Raw genomic sequence first — 15,812 nt, forward strand, 5'->3', positions numbered from 1 at the left:
AAAGGAAAATTTTCAAAAAAAATTGAGGCTAAAATTGAACTTTGAGAACACAAGGTTTAGGATCTAATTTTGATTTGGCAAATCTTCCTCCTACAGAAGACTCCAGTAATCAACACGTTTTTAGAGTATATTTACAGGTACAAAGCTGGAGAGGAAACGAGTTAGATCCACTTTAGTGGGGGTGGTTTGCCAGTGGCAATGAGCTTTTCCCAGTGACTTAAACGTGTTTGGGCTTCCTATAATCGGAAATGCAGCAGTTTGTGTAAAAAATGCAATCAAGCCTGTCTAAATGCACCCAGAGTCGATTATGAAGAAGTGGAAATAGATGATGACGTGTAAATACAAATGTGAAGAAGTTATTATTGTATTTGTAGTTAAAAGCTATTAAAAGTTGAATTTATGCTTTTCTCCAAAAAAATCCAAGAAAATCTACAAGAAATACCCGTAAAGGATTTTTTTGGAGAGATGAATCCGCCACATAGGTATAGACATTTTTTTTTCTGTTGGAATAAAAATAATTTTAGTGTTTATTATTATCTATAATTAAGAATAACCATTTTTTAAATTTATTTTTAATGTTTTTTTTTAAATTCATATGTTTAACCTGAAACCAAAGGCAACTGTTTTTATTTTATGTCAATCGAGCTAAAAATAAAGTATTTTTACATTCTGAATAAGTTTTATTTTTATTTGTATCCTTAAGGATACATTCACTATACACTATATCTCCCGCACTACTCAACCAATCATAAACTCAAGGACTGTTTCAAAATCGGAACAAAAGAGCGCATATTCTTTAACCTTTTTTTGCTACGGAGTACGGTTCAAAAAAAATTGAAGAAACGCAAGTCGATTTCTTTTATTATTTTCCTTTTTTTATTTTTGACAGAAAACAACCTGTCAAAATAGTTTTATATTTTTATTTCATTCTTTAGTCCAAAACAATAGTTGACAATATACTCCGTTTTTTTTTCAGGTAAGATTTCGACAGACGATGACAGAAGAAAAGCAGATGACGTCCCATACCAATCTATTTATTTTACTAAAAAAAGTTTCTAATAATTTTTAAGTTATCTATGGATGGGTTTAAATATAAATCCGTCATGCGTCGTGTCTTGTTGTTTTTAACCAGTTTTATTGGTTTATTTAAAAAATGACAGATCGTATTTCAATTTTATTGGTTTGACGGAACGATGAACGACAAACGGACGCCGATGCGTATGAACTCGCCTTTAGATTTTTGTCATTTTTGACGCTTGTCAAAGTCTTGCCAAATTATAGGTTATAATTTAAACAAATTATAGGTTAACTTTTGTTAAATACCCTGCGTTTTGGAGATGATGCATTTTGATTCGTATTATTACGTGTGTTTTGTGTCTTTTGAAGTCAAGTGGAGGAAAAATCGAGTGAAAATTAACTGTAGACCCAGAGCACAGTTTATGGTTAATACTCGCTGCCCAGGCAGAAAGTCTTATACACCAATGAAGTTGCCATCGATAAAGTTTGTATACCATTTCGTCGTAGATAAGTGCATCTCGTATATGGTAGAAGGATCAAACTAAACACATACTAAAAACTGGAGTAGCTGTAAAATATCGACATCACACGATAGGTAAATAATGGATTTTAGTACTGCAGAAAAATAATGTCAAAAGGTACTGGTTTAAAAAATTAAGATTAAAGTTAATTAATCAACCTTTAAGGTATAAAATTTGGTAGGTGTTATTATTAATAAAATAGTTTGTTTTATTTACCTATGTTGTTTTATTTATTCCTGTGGAATATTACAAATTTGTATTTGTACATAAGTTATATTGATAAATATAATCATAAATGCGGGTAGTTTCATAAAGCTTGAAAGTAAATAATAGTTCTTTTTATATTTTTTTGGTATGTAGTGTCTTGTTCTTGTTTGTTTTGTATTAACACATACCGTTGTTATTAAATAAAATAACTCGATTACATTTTTTCAGTTTTATACAGTTTTTTTCACAATATTTTGAAGTAATCACTTGTCATCTTGTCAATCAAATTTTAAATATATCCTGCTATGCGTTCCAGTTGTACCAACTTATTTCTTTGTGAAATAAAATAAACTACTTTGAAATTAAAATGACAGACACATCTATCACTGTCAAGGATCTTCTCGTTGGACAGACTACTTGACGAAAATCGGTTAATAAATAAGAAAGTTACAATTTTTTTAAAGAATAGGATCAGATGCCAAGAAAAACACAACCTAACTTATTGATGTAATAATAGTGAAAATAATGATAAACCAAACTATACTTTCAGAATCGATAGGATCAGACCTTTCAGATGGCTGATAATCTGATTCGCTTGGTCCAAATGGCTCAGACTTTGCTTCATTGTCATCCATTTTATCAAAAAATATTGTTTTAGCTCTAAACTTTGGCACGTGTGTTAAAATAGCGAACAGCGTTAAATTTTATGGACTTGGTCCATTTCAATTCTGAAAGCAATTAATAGAATATTCAGAAACCAAGCAGAAATAGGCCATAGCTGCTTAATGCGTGAAGTATGACTTGATTCATTTTTCTACTGGAAAAAACAATATTTTATAAACTTATAAAGACGATTATCTTAAAATAGTAGGAAATTGAACTTGCTCCATTTCAATTCTGGCAAACTCCAGTTATGTTTGGTCAATATTATTTAGCAATTTCCTAGGACTACTGGACCACCATGTATTTCTGAATCGATTTACATGGATAGATATCGTGTTATACAGGGTGTTTCAAAACAAATGCGAAAAACTTCAGGGGGTGATTCCTTGTTCAAAATAAAGGGTAGTTTGCTTCATAAACGTTGGGTTAAAAGTCAACCATTAGGGAGATATCGCGGTACAAAGATGGCGGAAAAATAATGTTCTTATTTTTTATCTTGAAAACGAAAAGAGATAGACTAATAAAATTTTACGGAAGCATTACTGTTATGAAAACACACTTTCTGGTAATTTTTCACTTTTTAAAATGAGTGGAAGGGGTTGAAATAAACTACCCCTATCATTCTTGTTAATGAAATTTAAAGAAAAAATCTTATCAACCACATGCAAAAAAAAAATTAATTTTGATAGTTTAGTTTATTTAGAAACTTTTTTTTTATCTCTTGTGTTTTTGATAAAACTCACCGATTTGAAATTAAAAAATAACATGTAAAGCATTACATGTCAGGACAAAAAACATTTTTAGATAAAGAATCTAGTGGGCAGCTGTAATTTTTTAGGAAAAAATCTAGTCGGCCGCTGTCACTTTTTAGGATGTTTCTAATATTGTTTTATTTGACATTACCCTACTGCAATACGTTATTATCTAGATTATTATTATTATCATTATTATCACTAGATTCTTAATCTAAAAATATTTTTAGTCCTGACATGTAATGCTTTACATTTTATTTTTTAATTTCAAATCGGTGAGTTCTATAAAAAATATAAGAGATAAAAAAGTTTTCTAAACAAACTAAACTATCCAAATTAATTTTTTTTGCATGTGTTTGATAAGATTTTTCTTTAAATTTCATTAACAAGAATGATAGGGGTAGTTTATTTCAACCCCCTTCCACTCATTTTAAAAAAGTGAAAAATTACCAAAATGTGTTTTTCATAACAGTAATGCTTCCAGAAAATTTTTCATTAGTCTGTCTCTTTTCGTTTTCAAGATAAAAAATAAGAACATTATTTTTCCGCCATCTTTGTACCGCGATATCTCCCTAATGGTTGACTTTTGACCCAACGTTTATGAAGCAAACTACCCTTTATTTTGAACAAGGAATCACCCCCTGAAGTTTTTCGCATTTGTTTTGAAACACCCTGTATATTGTATGATTTTCAGAGATTGGATATACGGGGAAGAGTGAAAGTTCTTCACGGACAAAACCGAAAGTCGGACGAGCCGCCCCTAGCACTGTTCGCGATTTGCACACCGTTTGGGCCGCCATCTTTACTAGAAATACCTCAAAAAGAAGTGATGTTCAAGAGTAAACACAAATTAGACTTAGCCTTGGTGTCTATGGATCAAAGGTAAAAAACAATATTGGGCAATAGCACAACTATACTTTTAAGCAATATTTATTTTTAGAGTTGGGTTAAAACGTGAATTCGCATTCACATTAGCTTGTGAACGTGAATGTTACCGTTTATGATAATTTTCTCGTTTAGATTATGCTGTTGTCGTGATGTGATTGTTTTCACAGTTAACCAGCCCGTATTTTTTTTCACAGTGTTCTACAGGGTGGTCCGAACTGTATTCCGAAAACTTTGGTGACATATTCTGCAGATAAAAATAAGTAAAAAAGTTCATATAAATGTATGTCCTAAAACGCTTAGTTTCGGAGATACAGGGTGTAGAAGTTTCATTTTTATTTCTAATATTTTTCTAAATATCTTGAGAACGGTTGCTCGTGGCGATTTTTACCAAGAGACATTTTTTACGTAAAAATTCACGGAAATGTATATTTTTTTACCCAGTAGTTTTATATAGGTACGGACAAAAAGTTATTACTCTTCAAAACAGTTAAAACACATATAGGTGGCGCCCCCTACAAATAGGAGTCATATTGACATCAAAATCAAATTTCTCATATCAAAAAACTTCCAGACACCAATTTTCATCCAAATATTGACGTTACTTCAGAAATTATTTGGAAAAAATTGAAATAAAAATGAAACTTCTACACCCTGTATCTCCGAAACTAAGCATTTTCGGACATATATTTATACCAACTTTTTTACCGTAAAATGGGGTGAATAGAAAGAGTTTCGTAGGCTATTAGCGATATACCGGTTGATAAAAATGTGGTATTACTTTCCCGAATATTTTAAAACATGGGTCTTTGTTTGTTCTTTGCGTATACATATAATTTGATTTTTGAAAAATATGCATATAAATATTAAATAAAAATAACATTTGTGTTTCTATTCACCTGCTATTCGGGAGAATAGAAACACACATTGATGTTAAGGTTTTTATCTATTATACTTCCAACAAGGTGATTAGAAACAGTAAATTATTACATATTTAAGTAGGTTTAACAATCATTAACAATACATATAATATAACAACTTACATGTAACAGCTTATGTATTACTTTAAAAATAAATATTTTATTTATAAAGTTTTCGCGCCATACAAAATAGGTGATAAATCGATCTCACATTTATTGATCAGTTGATTGACAGAAACAGTGCTGCCACAGATAAAAATATAGTTTTACATTTTATTGTGTATTACCAATGATAGAAAAATTAGATATGTCGACTCTTTTTACTTTGAATATTTTTAATCGTGATTTGATTTTTTCAGAAATTTTGTTTCTATTCACCACTATGTTTCTATTTCTATTCCCCCATTTTACGGTACCTATTTTTATCTACAGAATATGCTGCCGAAGTTTCCGGAATACAGTTCGAACCACCCTGTATACTAGGTATTCTTTTATTTAATTATTCGTATTTTATAACTTTTAGGGGGAAATTATTATTAGGATACTCGGATTCTGAATTGGCCAATATGGGAGGCTATGATTTGGTACATTACGACGATCTAGCTTATGTAGCCAGTGCTCATCAAGAACGTAAGTAAACAATTACATAAATTATGAAAAAATGCCTTTTTAAAAATAAGTTTGATTCTGTTCTTTAAACGGTATCATAGTAATCTTATAAATTTCAGTCCAAGATTTAGTAAAGTTCTGGACAGTAAAAGAAATTAGCCATGTTTTTGTAGAACTGTCTTCCTCTTACCCTTGCCCCGTTGTGCCAAATTCGTTTGTCAAACTAAATATTATATATGTTTGATGTTCATAACTTGTTATTATATGATGGTCATTTTCTCATCAAATTATTTTGGGTTATAGTATTGAAAACAGGAGCATCGGGAATGATAGCATACAGGTTTCAAAAGAAAGATGGTCAGTGGCAATGGCTCCAAACTAGTTCCAGACTGGTGTACAAAAATTCCAAACCTGATTTTGTGATTAGTACGCACAGGCCTTTAATGTAAGTTCGTATAACTATATATACAGTTCAAACCAAATAAACTTTTTGTCACGTCATTAAGCTTGACCGACACAGCGTTGCCTACTTTTATATACAGGGTGAGTCTTAAATAAGTGCAAATATTTTCAGGGCTGGTAGATCTCGATAAAAGAAACATATTTTCTCTTTAAAATGTAAAACTATGATGTAGGGTAGACGTGCGGTAGACTCAATATATTTTTTTTATTTTACGTTGTGAATAAATGTTGGTAGTTATTAAAATTGTTATAAAAATATAAAATTCTAATAAAAATAGTTAAGCTATAATAATTTTTTATAACCATAAACATCCGATACGCTACTGAAGCAGGTAAGTGAAATTGACGTATCTAAATTCTTTGAGATCTAATCTTTGACAAGTAGTAAATAAAAGCAAAAATGCAAGAAAAAATATATAATTAGTTAATTTAAGTGAATTTCATAAATGATCGGTTTACTACACGTATGTATATTATATAGTCACTTACTAGCGAAAAGTTGTTCCATTATTTCACGCATTTTTGCCGAGATCTACCGCAAGCTACACAACCAACTATTTTAGTCTTCTTCGATAAATCGCGATAGTGTCACTGTTAATTTAAGTTCTGCCACAATTTCCATCTAGATTTACTAACTTTATACAACTATCAGTAGTAGAATAAATAATAAATAACATAAAAGAAGCTCTGTAAAGACTGACAAATCCACAAAATTTTTAATCAAATTCAGATGTGTCAAATGAATCGTCAAACAGAACTGTCAAGGATCCCCACCCTAGAGTCCTTTTTCCGCCCACCATGCATGACTACATGGATAGGATTATGCTCCTTCCTTAGTCTTCTTATTCAAAGACCTGCTAAAAGTAAATGACTTTTACCATCAGTGAGATAATGTCACATTTTAGGCACTGATAGCATGCGTTAAAAATTACATTTTTACTGACGTTTGTAAAAAAAATATATTTTTTTGAAAAAATTTTGAGAGCCACCGGATTTTTTCTGTATTTGCATCCCTTTTATTGCCGTAACCATAGAGTAAAGCCGTAACTATGGCAATATCAGAGATTAAGAAATTATACCGTGGGAAAATTTGTGGTGAACAGGCAGTTCTAAAAAGTTTTCGAAAAATATAAAGGGAAATTTAAAAGAAAATGCACGATTTTCAACATCTTTTTTAGCGAAAAAACCTCATAGACGTGTTCCTGGGGTCGATATTAGAGGTGGGAATTCTAGTTCCTTGGGAGGAACTAGTTCCTTAGTTCCTCCAGAGGAATAGTTCCTTGAACTAGGTCTTTAGTTCACAATAGTTCCCGACTAACATTGACATCCCCTTGCTTGCTAATGCGTTTCGTTGTCAGTCAGAACTATTCACAGTATGATCTGTATAATTTTATAATGTACGGAGATATAACGAGACGTGTAATTGTGTATGTTAAAAACATATAGGTAAGTTTTATAGCAGATAAAAAAAAAAAAAAACTCAAATCAGAATTTAAAAACTATATCACAAATCAATTGGTACAAATATTACAAAATTTTACGAAAAATTGCATTTTTCCTCACTTCAAGCTTTTTGTTTTTGTCTAAAAATTCAGAATATCTACTTTGTTTTATAAGATATTTCTTAATTTGGGGACCTAAAGTGAAACATTCCCATAAAATGGTTAAAAAAGAAATTAAAAGTCAAAAACAGTATCCACGACAATTTTCTGTGGTAATTACGCCGCGCCGCCGGATGTGGCAATAGACAAGGCCGAATCCATCGTCGTTGCCTTGTATTATATCTCGGATCTGCCGACTGAATAGATTCCCGTGAACTAGTCTTTTAATGGTTCCTCTATGTCCGGATCCGATAACATACAGCTGGCACTCCCCACGTCTGCCTAGCATCAATTGCGCTGGCTAATCCATACGTAAACTAGTCTTTTATTTAGTTCCTTTAGGTCCGGATCCAATAACATACGGCATACGGCTGGCACTCCCCACTCCTGCCTAGCATCGATCGCGCTGGCCCGATCCGTTCGTACGTAAACTAGTCATTTAGTTTAGTTTCTCTAGGTCCGGATCCGATAACGTACGTCTGGCACTCCCCACTCCTGCCTACCATCGGGCTACGCGCGCTAGCCGATCCGTCGCTGTCGCATATTATTCTATATCGGACACAGTCTCGATCCCGGAATAGGTCCTGAGGAACTAGTTCTTTGAGAAACCAGGAACTAGTTCCTTTCATTCCGGGGTCGAAATAGTTCATTGGAACTAGTTCGTTCACGAACTACACACCTCTAGTCGAAATATACCACCCCTGAAAATATTTGCACTTATTTAAGACTCACCCTGTATTTTCTTTTAATCAAAATATTTTAGAAAACAAATTAATTATAAATATATAAACAGTTATTATTTACATCAACAAAACAGACATACATATGATATTACTACCGCTAAGATGATCTATTTTGTAATCAGGTCATATTTTTAGGGAAGAAGAGGGTAGGGATCTTCTCGGCAAACGCACCATGGACTTTAAAGTGAGCTACCTGGACGCAGGTCTTCCCAATTCGTACTTTCCAGAAAACGAGCAATTGCTGACATCTCCAACAGCGCACACGTCAGTTCCTTGTACGCCCACTAGAGTCAACCGCAGGTAAAACAGATACAATCATTAAAATTTACAAACTTGGTTATAGTAATAAAATCGTCATTAGAGTAAGTTAGACTATCAGTTGAACACAAATATATTATATAGTTCAGGACATATAATTTTTCTAGCAAAGATAACTATAGTTTTCTTTGCTTCTACTCTATCATCTAATTTACTAGATTAGATGGATTGAAAATATAAAACAGAGGTCGTACTGAACGCATGACCGTATCTGATTTAGGTACAAAACACAACTAAGGGACTTTCTTACCACATGTAGAACGAAGCGCAAGTTGTCGCACGGGTCCAGTTCCAGCCAAGTGACGTCACCGACGACCAATCCGGCCGTAACTACGTCCGTAGTGCCTTCGATGCCGCCAACGGTAAGACTAAGCACTGTTCACACTGTATAACCAGATTATAACGGTTTTCTCATTGCTATGCTACACTTTGAATGATTTCTCAAAATTGATTATTGAAACTGACTATTAATTATTTATTACCTAACTGAAATTATTTTTTACATTCTCTTCAGAGTTTATTACGCTGTACTGTTCGGGTCGCTCTCAGGGGTCGGGTAAAGCGGGGGCTGAAAGAAATATACATTATAATTCAGAAATCTGCCTAAGCCTTAGCCCGATCCTGTCGTGTTAATCCACACTCAAAATTCCAAACACACGCGCTTTGATTAAGGCTTGATTAAGATTTGGAGAGTTTCAGCATTTGCCATGAAATAGCGAGCAATTTGTTACAAAACCATAAAAATTATACATCACTGTAATCACAAAACTTCAATCTATCTCCGTTTTGTAACGGAATTTTAAATTATGTCTTTATTTTCGAGAAAATTTAGTCCAAACATAAGGAATATTTTGTTGATGTACAATAAGGATGTAGTATAATCCTTTATCATTAATTTCCTTCTTCATTTGTGTAAAAATATCTAGCCAGTTTTAGATAAAACGTTAAATGCCGAACGCTTATTTTGCTACTTTTTCGGACTAGTGAAATGAACTCAATTGATTCTTTTTTTATTTTGATTTGATTTTTGACAGGTTGAATATATTGCCGACGGCTGCACAGCAACTTACAACATGTACACAGCCCCCTATGCCACGGCCACGCCCGATCATAGTTTGAGCTACATGACGCATTCGGCTACCAATTTCAACCATACCCTCTACCCAACGGCAACAGCGCTGGATAATCGATATTTGACCACAACTGAAAACTTATTCCATCAGTATAGGTAAAAAATTCAGTAGATACTAAATGTATTTAAAGATTTTATTGATTTGTCAGTTACTTTGTATTTTCTGAATTTTTTTGTATTTTAATCAAAACCTAAATATTGGTCACTATCTCAAAATTAGACATATGAAGAGAAAACGAAATACTGCCACTAGATTCCGTGTAAAAAGTTCTATAAGAATCCATGTTTAACTTAGATTGAGATTTTTGACAACTGATATACCGTGCTTGCCACTCTTATTTTTGGGTCGGTATTTACATGTGTGGAAGTAAATCGCATAGGGATCTTAAGTCGAAGTGAGAGAAATGCGACGGTGTGCTGTTGCGGCGTTGCCACATTGCTCCGGTACGCCTGTCCCTATCAAGTAAAGTAAAATCGCGATCGCAAATCGCTTATTTTTAAAAGACTGTTTTTTCGAATAGATAACCAGGTAAAATCATTAGATATGTTTCTGATCTTCTGAAATGGAATTATAAGGATATCGTTAGGGTGTTCATATTTTTCATAACGAGAAAACGTCAGCAATCGCGATAATATAAAAACTCAACTTTTAAACACATAACACGCTACTACTCAAGAACCATTTTAGATATTGAAACTTTTTTTTTATTTTGGGGTTCGGATATTTTACAAGATTTTTAAATCAAAAAAATTCAACAGGCTTGTTTTTTTTCATTCAAAATTTTTTAAAAACCCGTCCATTTACTTTCAGTGCATAGCAATTTTCAGCAATCGTGTAACTTTTTTATTTTTAAAGATTTTCACATACTGTCTGCGAAGCAGATATAGCAGAAATATTAAGAAAGTTTTTGAAAAAAAACTACAATCAATTGTTTCTAATGGATTTCGAGATATCGATTTCTAAATTCAGAGTTCTAATAGCGCGACCACTGTCGAACACCAACCAATTCCACTTATTTTTACCAAAAGTGCAAGTGTTTCTAACTTGCACTTAAAAAATTACAATCTATAGGAAAAATTACGACTTGTTAATAAATAAACAAATGAAGTATCAAGAGACGTAATTAAATCGTAAAGCTGAACGCATGATATACACCCATCTCTAGAATTACTGATTGTAATTAGTACAGTAGATAGGAATTAGTACTGATTGGGTTGACCGGTTGACCGCGACGAATCTGCTGTATCCCCTTCCACGTCTATTAGCAATGTGCACTGATTCTTGGTTTATTTCATACGTTTGGCAACGTTTTTACTGTTCTCTCTTTGTTCAGCATATTATAAACGCATTCTACTCTTCTTACATACGGAAATCTCGACCCAAAACTAACCTTTATCAGCCCTTAGTATGAGAGATGCTTGAAAAAACATATAACTATCGATATATATAGAGAAAACCACATCCCTACTCCCAAATTAACATAACTTTTTGCTTGTACCTTTAGACCTCTAAGTACGTACTACCCCGAATACCACCACGCCACACCAACAACCCCTTATAACGGTTTCCTAGACGTCACTCCACGAACGTACGATCCAGCCGCTACAACACCAACCCATCACACCACGTACCGGGCTACTGTCATGGACGACAAACTGTACCCGTGTCATCAGCAGGTAAGACCAAAAATCAATTTCGAATTGTCTAAAGAGTAAAAATAGTTCGAAATGAGGTTATAAAATAAAATTAACTCATCGTATCTTACTAAAAAGATTAAGGAAGGGACATGTCAAGAAACTTTTAGGTTGAGCGCGATGGGGACCTAATATGGCTGACTTAAATTCCGATTTATCAGTGCCGATGCCGATCTAAGTTTAAAAATTGTTATAAAAATATACAGGGTTGTCCGAACTGTATTCCGGAAACTTCAGCAGCATATTCTGCAGATAAAAATAAGTAAAAAAGTTTGTATAAATGTATGTTATACAATGCTTAGTTTCGGAGATACAGGGTGTAGAAGTTTCATTTTTATTTAGATTTTTTGCAAATAATTTATGAAGTAACGTCAATATTTGAATGAAAATTAGTGTCTGGGAGTTTTTTGACAATAAAAATTTTATTTTGATGTCAATATGACTCCTACTTGTAGAGGGCGCCACCTACATATTATTTAACTTGTTTGAAGAGTAATAACTTTTTTTCCGTACCTGTATAAAACTACCGAGTAAAAAAATATACATTTACGATGCTTTTTCAAGCTTCTTTTTCAAAGCTTTTTTTATTTCTTTGTTAATTATAATACTTATTGACTATTTCCGTTCTAAATATCTTGAGAACGGTTGCTCGTAGCGATTTTTACCAAGAGACATTTTTTACGTAAAAAGTCACGGAAATGTATATTTTTTCACTCAGTAGTTTTATACAGGTACGGATGGAAAGGTATTACTCTTCAAACCAGTTAAAACACACATGTAGGTGGCGCCCTCTACAAATAAGAGTCATATTGACATTAAAATAAAATTTCTCATGTCAAAAAACTCCCAGACATCAATTTTCATCCAAATATTGACGTTATTTCACAAATAATTTGGAAAAAGTCGAAATAAAAATGAAATTTCGACACCCTGTATATCCGAAACTAAGGATTTTAGAATATACATTTATACGAACTTTTTTACTTATTTTTATCTGTAGAATATGCTGCCGAAATTTCCGGAATACAGTTCGGACAACCCTGTATATTTATATTAAAAATAGATAAGTTAATAATTATTAACACAAATATCAGATACGATACTTAGTCTCAGAGTCTAACCGATCATAATGTAAGTAAATGTGTATCTTCTGTATACTCATAAAAAAAACTTGTCATTTAAATCGGTCATGTTAAAGCTCTATCGCTGTCGCGCTAGTTTTTCATATACACACATGGCCAAAATTATTGCATATAACGATATTCTTATTTTATTTTGGACCTAATATGATTCTTTTTATATTTTTGGACATTTTGGCTTACTACACGACTAACTAATATAAAATTAAAAATCTAAGTGCAACGAGGCGGTTATTATAATTTTATTTCATAATGAGTGAAAATCAACAAAAACAAATTTCATTTTAAACAGAAAATATTGAAAACAATTTTAATTATTTCTCAAAATTAATAGTCTGTATTGCCTCCTCGAGCCTCAATGCAAGCTGTGAGACGACGTGGCATGCTCTCAATTAAGTTGTCCAGAAGATGTTGAGGAATGGCTTCCCATGTTTCGCGCGCAGCAATTTTCAATTCATTTAAGGTACGGGGGATCATTCCTTTTGGCAATATGGTGTTTTAGCATGTTCCAAGCATGCTCGATCACGTTCATATCTGAAGATATCGGTGGCCACCACAGTTTTCTTATACCCTCTTCCTCACAAAATTCGCGAACCGCTAAAGTGCGATGGGGAGGAACATTATCGTCCATGTAAACAAATTCATCCTCCACTGCCCCTCGAAAGGGACGCACAATAGGCTCTAAAACGTCTCTAAGATATGAGGCACCTGTCATTGTGCCATCAATAAAATCAAGAGGAGTTCGAGCTCCGTGCATTATACCTGCCCATACCATAATGCTTCCCCCTTGAAACGGGATACGGGGTTGAGCTGCATTCAAACGTGCTCGTCTTCCAGATGCTCTCCAGACCAAAGTTCGTCCCGAGTCTGACACTAGGCCTATTCTTGTTTCATCACTAAACATGACGAAATTCCAATTAGGTCCACTTGCTCTCATCTTCTCAGCCTAGTGTAGTCGCGTAACTTTGTGCTGTAAATTAACTTCAGAACACGTAGAGGCCTCCTTAAATGTAATGCTCTATCTATATAATATATAATGCGTCTTCTTGCTATGGTCTTTCTTGAAACATTTACTCCTTCAAGGCTCATTTTTAATAGCAATACTAGAAAGCTAGGGGATTACGTCGTGCAATTAGGGATATTTGATGTTCTTGCACAGCAGTAGTAACACTCTTTCTACCTCTTTCAGGCCGGTCTGTAACCTCATTTGTGTCCCTGTTTTTTTTAATGTTCACTTAACATCGCTTTGGTTAACTCCTACAATTTCAACTATTGCAACTTGCCGGTAGCCCTGTTGAAACAGTGTTAGTATTCTGACTCTATTAAACTGTGAAATAATGTTTCTAGGCATTTTAAGGCCAAAACAATAGTCAAATTTCTTCTGAAACCCAAGAGACCACAAATCGAAATGTGCAAGAATCTGTAATAATATTGGGTCTGAACAATAAACATTGTTTACCATATCTATTTTAACAAAAAAAATGATTACAGATTATCAAAGTTATGTATAAAAAAAGATTCTTTAAATTCCTTTCCGTATATTTTTAAAAGATATATGCAATAATTTTGGCCATGTGTGTATGTGCTAATATTAAACATTCAATAAATGAACTACGGTAATTCTTAGGTTGTAGAGGCGACGCCTGTAAAGTACGCCAGCTACGACACTACCAGAGGTTACGTAGTATCGAATAACAAATGTTTAGATGTAGGCTGGCCGTATTCTGTGAGTCCGTCCTCTGGAATCATCCAGCCTGTGCAAGTTATGAGCACGCCACAGCTGGAACTCAGCGGAAGTCCTCATAAGGTAATTTATCAAAATATACCTAATCCAGATATGAAACACATCGTACGATAAATCGTGGCATGTATACCGTGGCTCAATACAATTCAAAGAAGATTTGTTTGTATAATTGAACTAATTTTACTTTTTTCTTAAAGGAGACTATCAAAAAACATTCGTCTTCGCCTCAGCATCAACTAATCACTCCGAAAATCGAAGAAATTAAACAAGATACGCCGCTGATGCAGTCACAAGACAGTCCTGGAACCCACCACATCAGCACGCCACAGCATTTTTCTCCAATTCCTACCAGCAATCAAGGGGACATTCCCAGCAGACAAACTGTACTAATGTGGGGGTAAGTACGCTTATATAAGTTCACTTCTTTGAATACAAAGATTAAGAAATGAGTATAAAGGTTGATTCTCACTATACCTTCCCTATCAGCTGCCTTCCTTTTACATAAAATATTATATCATGTAAACGAATAGGACAATGCACACCATCCGTTCCGTTTCCCTTCCGTTCCATATCCTTTCCTTGCATACATTTTTTTGGGGAACGGACTGAAGCATATTGGAAACAGCGTTGTCAAGTTCTTCTCATTCTTTCACCTCTTAATTAAATCTATTACATTTTTCAAAAGATACAAATTTTTAAAATAAAACTTTCGTAATTATATAAATTGTACAATAAAAAGTATGGAACTGATACGGAACGGAAGCTTACGTATAGCGTCAATACAATAAAAATACGGAACGAATGTGGAATGGAAACGGAAGGTATAGTGAGAATCAACCTTAAAGGTGAGTGTATATGCATCCGTAAAGCCCCGTTCTCAGAACTTCGTCTGGTCGCCAGCGACACGTCAAATTAACCAATGAGATTTGTACAAAATTCAAACAGCTGTCAATTTTAAATTTTAACAACTCCCATTGGTTCTTTGAAGTGTCAACCACTGTCGCCAGCGACAACACCTCGTTCTGAGGGCGGGACTTAGTGGATCGTTCGTCTTTCCGTCACTCCAATCATATTTAAGTATGAGCTGTCATTTTTTTTAAATAAACCATTAAAATTGAATAAAATCAACGACGTTGACAATCACGTACATTGTGTTTTTTTAAGATCTCACAACTCCACCCCAGTGAACAGTCGAAGCCCTTTGAGCGATGGTACTACTTCGCAGGACTACCAACATCATCAAATCAACACAGTTCCGGTCACTGTCAATCATCAAATTACAACGGTCCAAGTAACGGATGAACAACACTCCATTGAATCTTTAAAAGGTTTGAATAATATATACTATATACGGAGCGATCAACAATGATTGAAATAGTTGGCAGTACTGTGTTAGAGGATTAA

At 33.7% G+C, this 15,812-nt stretch overlaps 1 protein-coding gene across 1 annotated transcript in view; it reads left to right on the plus strand.

Annotated features, from left to right (window-relative positions):
• The window catches only part of LOC115882848 (aryl hydrocarbon receptor protein 1), a 325,993-nt gene extending 310,181 nt beyond the window's left edge, over positions 1–15,812 (plus strand). Inside the window, exons 7-17 of the mRNA XM_030901097.1 lie at positions 3,855–4,042; positions 5,489–5,595; positions 5,878–6,019; positions 8,516–8,680; positions 8,919–9,060; positions 9,733–9,926; positions 11,336–11,507; positions 14,292–14,471; positions 14,606–14,805; positions 15,573–15,736; positions 15,787–15,812. Of these exons, the coding sequence (XP_030756957.1) occupies positions 3,855–4,042; positions 5,489–5,595; positions 5,878–6,019; positions 8,516–8,680; positions 8,919–9,060; positions 9,733–9,926; positions 11,336–11,507; positions 14,292–14,471; positions 14,606–14,805; positions 15,573–15,736; positions 15,787–15,812 (1,680 nt within the window). The remainder of the gene's footprint in view (positions 1–3,854; positions 4,043–5,488; positions 5,596–5,877; positions 6,020–8,515; positions 8,681–8,918; positions 9,061–9,732; positions 9,927–11,335; positions 11,508–14,291; positions 14,472–14,605; positions 14,806–15,572; positions 15,737–15,786) is intronic.

This window comes from Sitophilus oryzae, unplaced genomic scaffold, assembly GCF_002938485.1.
Source record: "Sitophilus oryzae breed Bouriz unplaced genomic scaffold, Soryzae_2.0 scaffold_179_pilon_pilon, whole genome shotgun sequence".
Lineage (NCBI taxonomy): Eukaryota > Metazoa > Arthropoda > Insecta > Coleoptera > Curculionidae > Sitophilus > Sitophilus oryzae.